The 11613-nt window shown below is 40.0% G+C and overlaps 1 protein-coding gene across 1 annotated transcript; it reads right to left on the reverse strand.

Annotated features, from left to right (window-relative positions):
* Positions 1–8393: 8393 nt before the first annotated feature.
* LOC117278087 (uncharacterized) lies at positions 8394–10107 on the reverse strand. The gene is made up of 2 exons (XM_070180761.1): positions 9829–10107; positions 8394–8894 (listed from the first exon to the last, which is right to left on the reverse strand). Exons 1-2 carry the CDS (start codon positions 10105–10107, stop codon positions 8394–8396), a joined length of 780 nt encoding a protein of 259 aa, XP_070036862.1.
* Positions 10108–11613: the final 1506 nt, after the last annotated feature.

The following is an 11613-nucleotide window of genomic DNA, read 5'->3' on the forward strand; positions in this document are numbered from 1 at the left end:
ATTGTATAGGGTTGTACACTTAAATACTTCGAAATTTTTTGGGGTGTTACGCAGGCGATTAACGTAATACCAGTCAAGCATCCGCAAGTCAAAAAATGGTGCGCCATCTGAAATGCGCACCCTTCTTAGGTGATACCGGATAGTGGCAGCATACTTGTAAACGTCTGAAACCGTCTATGCCTTATAGAACTCAAGACATTCCCTTCTAAACTGAAATGCAAATTCGTACATGCAAATCCCAATCCCACACGTTACACTGCATCCATCATGCCATCATAGGGAAATACTAGAACCCCATTATCAACCCCGAATTACAAACAAGATACATATTCCATCAGCCTAAAACCATCCACTTGACTCCCTCAAAGAGAAAATCACAACACACAACATATTCCTTATGCCGGTAGACGACATTCGTCTCAAGCAGTGGTAGAAATCATCGAGAACTCTTCGAGACCCATTAGCACAAGACTAAGCCATCAAAACTAATCCCTCTAACTCAACCAGTTCACGCATGGCTCCCAGCCCAAGAGTATTTCCATAAAACACCGGTAAAGCCTCACCATATCATAAGAACCAAAAGAACTGATCATATCCATTGCCATGCTAATCCAACCTACCACCAAGTTGTCTTATTTCTCTGAGTTTCTTACGAATTGCCTTCATGTTAACACTTCTCCGTGCCAGTACACCACGATCCTTACACAAAACTCACCACAAGAGATCCTAGCATGAAGCCACGTCATTCTAAAACCCATAAGACACTACATTCCCTGTTTAGTACCCGATAGTACTGCAATCGAAATGCCCACTCTGAAGAGACCTTCCGTATAAATGAAGCTATTTCTAACCTCTCTAATACTGAAATATAGAATGCATAATGATACAGAAATCTCAAATCCTTCCAATGCAAATCTCAGATCTTAGCTACATACAAACACAGGAAATCCACAAATACCACATATGAAGCTTAAAGTCATTAGAATCTTCTCAAGAGTCATCCACTCTACTCAAATTCCCAGCGCACCGTCGATACGAGACGAACGACTTGTACTTCATTAACACACAAACACCTCCAGAAGTAACCCACATCCCTAAACAACCGAGAGACTCCCTACTCCCTGCATAATATCTCCTCCACGAACAGCAAACTCGAATCATTCCCAGATTTCCATATATCCATAAGGTATAATGCATCATGCATCCAGAAATTTCCTTGCTCTAGTCATCCTCAAAACCAACCTCTTCAAGTCACAATTGATGCACAAAGATGCCTCAGACCGAAAATTATATAACACATAACCATACAATCATCGTCGAGAGCAGGCTCCCCACTTTACTCAAAGCCATAGAACACAACATCTGATATCCCACAATACCCTTACTCCCTAATTGCCCTGATCTCGTACTGTAATTTAGCCAAATCCGTAATGAACTCATGTAGCACTAATCATAAAAATACATCAAATAATTTGCTAAACTCATATTCATCCTTGTGAAAGTCAACCTAACTTACTCAAGCGATCCAAACTCAAATCGCAACACCTGTAACCCACCGATAGAATGAAACTCTCCACAAAATCATCATAAGAATCACACAACCTCAAAACATCCCGCATGAGATAACCCACCTGCTTAGCCTCAAACTGGCATTTCTCTATGCCCTTTTATGGCCACAACCACTATGCAATCACTAAATCTTCCCGAGTCTGAACTCATCAACAAGATATAAGAATCCACTTCATCGCACAGATTAACAACATGAAAGATCCCTCAACACACTCATAACTTGAGAACGTACAACACATCAAGGGAGAAATAAAGCACCCAATAGTCCTTTTCATATCCCAAGCAAACTCTTCTCGTCACATTTGAGGCATCTAAACACACCCTGCAATCACATCATATTCATCATATAGCTATCCAACCACTCACTGAGCCATCAATCCCACTCCAAGGGACACTACCGAATATATGAGTCCAAAAGCACATACTCACTAAAGTGAAACCACCGAGCCCAAGTTGCGGTCTCAACCTTGCCTCAAGTCCTCCAGACTGGCCTATTACCAAAGCACCAAAAACACATCTCACACCTCATCCATGGAACAACAAGTCGTTGATGCACATCTGATACCGAGTGTTAAACATAACATATGAGTGGATGGAAGGAAATCAAAGATGTATGCTTCAAGTTGAATCAATGTTGCACGATAAGGAAAGAAAGAAGGGAAAATTTTCCACATGCCCTGTAGTCTCTCGAAGATAGGTAAGGACGTCATCATACCGATTCTCAAGACTCAACTAGACTCTTGCTCATGACTCGAATAACCTATGAACCTAGAGCGCTGATAAAAACTTGTCACGACTCAAAAATCCATTAGTCTTGATGGCACCTAACCCAACCCGCTAGGTAAGACAACAAACAGTCAACACAAATCAAATGAGCATAATAAGAGATCAATAATGAATAACTGGATTTCTATACATCAACCTAAAGACTAGTAGTACAATCCATGATCCACTAATACTTAGATTTACAAAGCTGATATGAAAATAAATATAACATCTGTTTGGAATGTTCAAAAATAGATTACGAATCTAAAGCTACCAAGGACAAGTGGAAGCTATATCTAGAAGCAGATACATCTTCAATACCAACTCCCGCCATACACAACAGCATCAACTCCTAGATCTGCATGCAATGTGTAGAAGTATAGTATGAGTTCAACCGACCCTATGTACTCAATAAGCAAAAAACCTAACATTAGGTTAAAAGTAGTGACGAGCTTGGAAGATAGTCGGAGTCCAACATCAACAATTGATAATAATGCGAGATATGATAATTCCGGAAACAGTAAACAACTCAAAAAACTATTATGCTCAGCTCGATAACAGTTATGGAAAACTAGACTTGCTTTTGAAGTATGACCGTCAAGGTCAAAAGCTTACCATAAAAATAAACTTAACATGAGTTTGTCTAAAGAACTGTATTTTTCCATTTCACAACACCAGATAAGAATTTTTGTTTACCAATTAGCATGAGGAAAGTACATCTCTTTACCTACATGTCAATATACATGTCAAGTCCTCAATTATCATATACCGTCTAGTATGAGGAATTTACATCTCTATGCTTATATGTCAAATATGCATTCCAAATCATCAAGTGTCCTATTACCGTCTAGCATGAGGAAAATGAATCTCTATGCCTACACGTCAAAAATTCATGTCAACTCAATATCATCACAGTGAAACCATTAAGAATTACCACACTTAGCACGCTCACGGTGCCTGGCACAAGGCCCTTACCATCACGCATAGTAACACTTAACACTGTATGAGTGCCTGGCATAAATGACGCTCATCATATAACACTGTGTCTGCGCTCACTACTAGAATGTTAGACTCCAGAGGGGTGGATCCTGTTCAAGCGCTAATAATAATCACATAGCCCTATTGTAGAGCCTGGTGCACGCTAGCCTCAAATTCAGTGACACTTAGCCCAATATGGGGCCTAGCGTACGCGTCACCTCAAAATTGATATAAGTGTTGCGGCGTGCAACCCGATTTAACATAACCCACAACATGGCTCTATGGCCCACATCAGTCATCAATCCGCTCAAGTCTCCATATGTCAACATATCACAAAAATTATAATCTAATCATATTATACGGAATACCCCAATGTTCCTCAAATACAGCTCAAACTCGAGTTACGTACAAAGACAAAAATAACATGTGAGATAGCATATCAAGAATGCACAGAGGCAGAGATATAATATATGGATACAACTTTCATGACTAAAACAGTATGACTACGGCTAAGGCAATTAGCTCAACATGTCAAAATATCCCTATCGGGTCTCAACAATAAATCAGATAGCCTAGACATGATTTCTATCATGAATAAAAGCTCACTTAGTCATACAAATGGAGAAAACATAATATCAAGAAGCATGATAGCAACACAAGGCACAAAATAGCCTACAAACTACTCGGATCATGAATATCTCAGTTCACACACACACGCCCATCGACTAGCAAGTGTGTCACCCCCAACCTATCTCAAATATCATACTTCTCACGGATAATTTCCCACATATCCAAGTTTAGATATGTTACTTACCTCGAACAAGTTAAATCAAATATCGATCAAGCCAAACAATACTATAGAAATACCATCCCGCGCAAAATCAACCTTCGAACGACTCGAAACTAGCCAAAAACAACTCAAAAACATCAAATAATGCCATAGGAAACAAACACAAGCGATAAAGGTCGAATCTTTAATCAAGATCTCAAAGTCAACAAAAAGGTCAACCTAGGCCCGTACCTTGGAACCCGTCAAAGCATACAAATTACGATAACCCATTCGAATACGATTCCAACCATACTAATTTCACTCAAATCCGACTTCGAATCATTGTTCAAAACTCAATAATTCACTTTAGGAAAGTTTATACGAAAAACCCCAATTCCTCTTTTAAAATCAACAACCAAATGCCAAAATCGAAGATAGAATCATGTAATATATTCAAAAATGAGTCAAAAGTACTTATTCCAATCCATGTGGTGAAATTCCTCTCCAAAATTACCCAAAACCGAGCTCCCCAACTCAAAATATGTTAAAATGAACAAACCCTCGAAATATATCATGTTCTGCCAGCATTTTCGCATATGCGAACTATCAGCCGCTACTGCGACACAAATCCCGCTTATGTGGAAACCAAAAAATAAACGACCTCTCACACCTACAGACATTACTCTGCTTATGCACAATCGCAAGTTTGAGGCAAAAACCCGCTAATGCACTCCATCTCACTTCTGTGCCCCAGACCATCGCTTCTGCGCTGCCGCAGATGTGCCCACAATCCTACATTTGCGAAGATCCCAAACTCAGTCCCCTTTTGCTTCTACGACCACTTATCCACATTTAGGTACACCGCACCTGCGCCCAGAGCTCCGTAGGTGTGATCACATCAGATCCCTACCAAAATCGGCACTTACCCACATGATCTAAAATGGTCCGGAACCCATATGAAACTCACCCGAGACCCTCGGGACCCCGTCCGAATATATCAACAAGTCCCAAAATATAACGCAGACCTACTCAAAGCCTCAAATCACTCATAACAATATCGAATCCATGAATCACACCTCAAATCTAACTTAATGAACTTTCGAACTTTTAACATCCAAAACTCGTACTGAACCATATCAAACCTACTCGGAACGGCCTCAAATTTTGTATACAAGTTCCAAATGACATAACAAACCTATTCCAACTTCTGGAACAACAATATGGACCTGCTATCATAAATGTCAACTCCTGGTCAAACTTATGAACATTCCAAACCTTCAAATTGCCAACTTTTGCCCAAATAGTGCCGAAACTTTCTAGAAACATCCAAATGCAAATCTGGGAATACGACCAAGTACAAAATCACTATACGGACCTAATGGAACCATCAAAGCTCTGATCCGAGGTCAATTACAAAAATGTCAAACTTGGTCAACTCTTCCAACTTAAAGCTTCTAAAATGTGAATCATTCTCCCAAATCAATTCTGAATCGCCCGAAAACCAAAACCGATGATACACACAAGTCATAATACATCATAGGAAGATACTCAAGACCTCAAACCATTAAACGAGATGCCAATGCTCAAAGCAACCTGTCTGGTTGTTACACCTAGTTTGCTGCTTTGAGGAAGTTCCATGTTGTAGTGTTTGAACCCACAAAAAGATAAAAATACACACATACCCATATATTGTAATGCAAATATGTTAGGATATAATGTAAATATGTAGGAATAACAATGCTTGGCTTTTTCCTAGCCCTTATTTAGGATCTCTGGGCGATGGAATGTTTGAATCTGAAGCCTCCGAGCTATAGAACATTATTTGGGATGCTGGGGGTGGCTGTTTGAATTTGACTTTGAATGTTATCCGGGTTGTGTATCATTCCAAAGTTGTAGGAGCATTTGAATCTCTATGCGATGGGAGCCGGGGATGGGTGTTTGACTTTGACTTTGAATGTTATCCTGGTTGTGTATTGTTCTAATATTGTAGGAGCATTTGAATCTCCACACGATAGGAGTATTTAACTTTGAATCTGAATCTCCGCGCGATGGAAGTATTTCACTTTGAATTTGAATCTCTACACGATGGGAGTATTTGACTTTGAATTTGAATTTCCGCACGATGGATGTATTTTTATTTGAACCAAACAAGAATGTTAAGAATAATGTATGTTCCATGAATAAAATGTCAAAACATTCAAGAAAAAATAGGAAAATAAAAGAGCATGATCAAGAGATACTCTTGACTGTAGAACTTATATGCGACCATCAATCGGCGGAATGTGTGACGAAATTGAATGGTCCATCCTTCGATTGGCGAATTTTGCGATGAGGTTTGCAACAATCTATTTGGAATCTCCGATTTGGCAGAGCGACGGTGCAATCTATAAAAAGGTGCTATTATTGCTAGAGAGGATAATGCGATCTATACAAGGTTTTCTGATTGGTAGAGCAGGCAGTTTGTTATGTACAAGGTGCTCTGGTCGGCAGAGCAGATAGTTTGATATGTACAAGGTGCTCCGATCGGTAGAGCAAATAATGATCCGGTTGTGTTGGAGGCTTGGATCCGGGGTTCGAACAAAGGATTCAAATTTAGTCCTTATCTACATGAGACTGAAACAAATTAAACAATAAAGAAGGGTTGAGAGCTCATGAAGTTGTAGCGGGTCTGGCATTGATTCTAGTTTTATCTGGTGCCCTTTGATTCCTGTCAATCCTGCACTCAAAGGAATATTCTTAGTAGGGGAGGGGCGTTGATTCATGTTGATCGTAAACCTAGCTTTCCCCGAATCTGGTGGATTATGCCATGAAGTTTGGGAGGCGAAAAAGTAGTATTTTAGAAATTATTTTGGAAAAATCGTTTATGTTTATGGCAAACGGCGTCGTTCTGGATTATGTCATGTTTTGACGCTTCCCTCGATGCGATTATATCTTTTGGATGGGTCCGCTTTGATGATGATGCTTTTCTGAATATGCCCATGACGGCGTAACTTCCTTGCTGATGCAGTCATTTTCTAATCTAGATAATGCATTACAAGGCTTTCCTAGGGTGAGGATCAAACCTTTTTAGGTTGCCTATGCATCCAAAGGAATTAGGTTTGAGCGTAGTTTAGGGGTATGAGTAAATGAAATAACGAAATGACTGAGCCTGACTCAGGCAGCCTACGTATCCAAATAGAATCAGGTCAAAATGTAGTTCGATTACAATAGATGCAAAATGATAGAATTTTGAAAGGATATGACAGTGTCTGACTTAGACTACCTACGTATCCAAACAGAATCAGGTCAAAACGTAGTTCAATTACAATAGGTGACTGAATCCAACATGGATTGCCTGCTGTCCATTTTTGCTAAGATAAATGCTCCTCCTAACAATAGGTGACTGAATCTAAGTTGATGGGCTTCGTGCTTACTCTGCTGTCCATTTTTGCTAAGATTAATGCTCCTCCTGACAATACCTGATGGACCACATAAGGACCGTGCCAATTTGGAGTGAACTTCCCCTTTGCTTCATCTTGATGGGGAAATATCTTTTTCAAAACCAGTTGCCCCGGCATGAACTGCCGAGGTTTAACTTTCCTATTGAATGCGTTGGCCATTCTATTTTGATATAGTTGAATGTGACAAACTGCATCCATCCCTTTTTTATCCATTCTATGAGTTGTTCTTACCTGACACGTATCCATTCTGCATCGTCCAACTTGGCTTCCTAGATAATTCTTAAAGATGGTATCTCGACCTCTCCAGGTATTACGACTTGAGTACCGTATACCAGCATGTATGGCATTGCCCCAGTAATTGTCCTCATGGTGGTGCGGTAACCAAGTAGGGAAAATGATAGTTTTTCATGCCATTTCTTGTGATTGTTCACTATCTTTCGCAAGATTCTCTTTATGTTCTTGTTGGCTGTTTCAACTGCTCTGTTCATCTGTGGCCTTTATGCTGTGGAATTACGATGGACGATTTTGAAATTCTCGCAAATTTCCCTCATGATATCACTATTGGGATTGGCTGCATTGTCACCTATGATTAACTCCAGAATCTCGAATCGGCAGACAAAAGCTTTGACCCATTTTCAGACAAAAGCTACCACCACCTTCTTCGTAACAACCTTGTATGTAGAAGATTTGACCCATTTAGTGAAGTAATCAATGGCTACCAAGATGAAATGATGTCTATTTAATGCGGACGGTTCTATAGGTACAATTATATCCATTCCCCAAACGGCAAACGACCAAGGAGAACCCATTAAGTTTAAGTCATTAGGCGGAACCCGGATGCAATCCCCATGAATCTGGCACTAGTAAAATTTCTACACATAGCAAATGTTGTCCATTTCCACGGTCATCCAAAAGTATCCAACCCTTAGAATCTTCCTAGCTAAAATGAAACTGTTCATGTGAGGCCCACATGTTCCTGCATGTATTTCTTCTAATAATCTTGGTGCTTCAGTAACATCTACACACCTTAACAAACCCAAGTCCAGGATCCTCTTATACAAGACTTCCCCATTATGGAAAACATGATTTTCTAGTCTTCTCAATGATCGCTTCTGAATGGTGGTAGTACTCTCTAGATATTCTTTTGCCTCGAGGAATCTCTTGATACCATAATACCGAGGCTTGCCATCTGGTTCTTCATCTACATGTAAACAGTACGCACACGGATCCTGGATCTCTACCTCGATGTGGTCAATGTAATTCTTGACAGGGTGTTGAATCATGGATGAAAATGTTGCAAGAGCATCAGCGAACTCATTTTGGATTCTGGGAACATGCTTGAACTTGATCTTGGTGAACTTCTTACACAATTCCTTTACACAATGCAACTACAGAAGGATCTTGACGTTCTTGGTGGTCTACTCTCCTTGGACTTGGTGGATCAACAAATCAGAATCTCCTATGAACAAAACTTCCTTTATGTTTATATCAACTACCATCCTAAACCCAAGGATTCACGTCTAGTACTCCGCCATATTATTTGTATAGGGGAACCTTATCTTTGCTGTAATCGGGTAATGTTGTCCTGATTTGGAGAATAAGAGTGCCTTAATCCCTACTTCTTTGAAATTTTTAGCTCTATCGAAGAACATTCTCCACCCTGGGTACGACTCTAAAATGTCTTCTCTAGTGAACAAGACTTCTTCATTTGGGAAATATGTGGTATGTGGCTCGTAGACTTTTTCCATCGAGGTTTCTTCGAGATGATCGACCATTATTTGTCCTTTAATAGCTTTTTGTGTCACATATATGATGTCGAACTCGGTGAGGAGGATCTGCCATTTTGCTAACTTTCCCATAGGCATCGGCTTCTGAAAGATGTACTTGAGAAGTTCAAGTCTGGATATCAAATATGTGGTATATGCCGACAAGTAATATCTTAACTTCTGAATGATCCAAGTTAAGCATAACATGTCCGTTCCAACAAGGTGTATCTAGCTTCGTGTAGCGTGAATTTCTTGCTCAGGTAGTAAATAACTTGTTCCTTCTTTCTGGTCTTTTTGTGTTGCCCTAACACGCACCCAATCGCATTGTCCAAAATAGATAGAACTGGCTTCCCAGTTTCAGGAGGAACCAATACGGGTGGACTAGACAAGTACTCCTTATTCTGTCGAAAGCATTTTGGCATTCTTCTGTCTATGTCGTAGCAACATCTTTCTTCAATAGCATGAAAATTGGTTCACAAATTACTGTTGACTGGGCTATAAATTGGCTGATGTAATTTGATCTCCCGAGAAAGATCATTACGTCCTTCTTACTCTTTGGAGGAGGCAAATCTTGAATATCCTTGATCTTCGAGGGATCCAACTCTATCCCCTTCCTGCTGATGATGAAACCCAACACTTTTCCTATGGGAAATATAAATGCATACTTCACTGGATTAAGCTTTAAATTGTACCTTCGCAACCGTTCAAAGAACTTCCTCAAATCACTCAAATAATTCACACTCTTCCGTAACTTGATGCTGACATCATCCATATATACTTCAATCTCCTTGTGGATCATGCCATGAAAAAGGGTCGTCATGGCCCTCATGTAGGTTGCACCAACATTTTTGAGGCCAAATGGCATGACTCTGTACTAATACACTCCTCATGTCATGGTGAATGTTTTCTTCTCTGCATCCTCTCAGTGTATCAAAATCTTGTGATATCTAGCGAAACAATCCACAAATGATTGTAAATCGTGCTACACACAGTTATCAATAAGGATATGGATATTCGACAGAGAAAAGTCATCCTTGGGACTGGCTTTGTTGAGATCTCGGTAATCCATGCATATCCTAATATCTCCATCCTTCTTACGCACTGGTACAATGTTGGCCAACCAGGTAGGATAGTTTGTGACCCTTACCACATTCGCCTCTATCTGCTTGGTTACCTCTTCATTGATTCTCATACTCAAATCAGGTTTGAATTTCTTGGGTTTCTGCTTGATTGGTGGCTTGACGGAATCAATGGGAAATCGGTACGAGATGATATCAGTACTTAGTCCACGCGTATCAACATACGACCAAGAGAATACGTTGATGTATTGTTGGAGGATCTCTATCAATTCTCTCTTCTTTTATGCCTTCAGTTAAATGTTGATTCGAGTCTCTTTTATGTTTTTTTCATTTCCTAGATTAATCACCTCTATTTCTTCGAGATTGGGCTTCTTCTGGCTTTCTCTCTATTTGATCTCCTACGGTAGGTTCTCGGTCATCATACTCTCATCGTATTCTTCGTAGTCCAAATCATTTTTCTTGAGGGTTTTGTTACATGTCATAATCATGGAACACAATTTTTTATTAATTTGATTACTAAAAAGAAAAGTCAAGTATAAATAATAGTAAAGACAAGTTTGCAATGATTTTCAGGATAAACAATTCTTTTATTTCATAAAAAGGAATGTCTTTGCATTCAAAAAGGCATTTTAACAAAAACGCATAGGCATGATTCACGCCTCAATTGAGCATGCAATTTTTAATAGTTACTAAAATTCCACACTACCAAGACTCCCGGTGAACCATAGATGGATTGGTTGTCCTGTTCTACAAAGTCTCTTCTGGTTCGGAACCCTAATGGTCGGTGTCTTAAGATCAACTTTGCCATAACATTCTTTGATCATTGCCACGAATAACCTTTCGATCCCGTCGATGATCTCTCATTCTTGTGGTAAGCTCTAACCCAGGCCCGGAACATGCTCGGGCGTGAAAACTTCCTCCCAAGGGTTACTGTGGTGAACTCCTCAAATTGTAGGTTGGTATCCCAAGTCGGTGATACCTTTCTACCACTTTGGTTGAATTAGCTCAGTTATCCAATCTGATCGGGCTCCCAGCCCGGACCCTGTCTTGTACCCATACTTCATCATTTCTCGAATTGCCACTCCTGACCCATAGGGTGACTGCATGTTATGGTCTCGTTCATTCTTCCCCATTTCCGTTTCTTGCATGATCTCGGCCGCATGTATAGCGACCCTATCCAGTCCTTCTATAAAAGAAACCGCATGTTCTAAATAAGCTGATTGGCTCCTTTCCCCATGTATCACTAT

Source organism: Nicotiana tomentosiformis, chromosome 7 (genome assembly GCF_000390325.3).
Source record: "Nicotiana tomentosiformis chromosome 7, ASM39032v3, whole genome shotgun sequence".
Lineage (NCBI taxonomy): Eukaryota > Viridiplantae > Streptophyta > Magnoliopsida > Solanales > Solanaceae > Nicotiana > Nicotiana tomentosiformis.

Excerpts from the sequence above, each read along its gene's own strand:
- LOC117278087 (XM_070180761.1), bottom strand. The coding sequence starts at position 10,107 with ATGACGACCCTTTTTCATGGCATGATCCACAAGGAGATTGAAGTATAT. Across the intron at positions 8,895-9,828 it reads CTCCAAAGAGTAAGAAGGAC|GAATTGTGTAAGAAGTTCAC; the intron begins GTAATGATCTTT and ends CATTGTGTAAAG.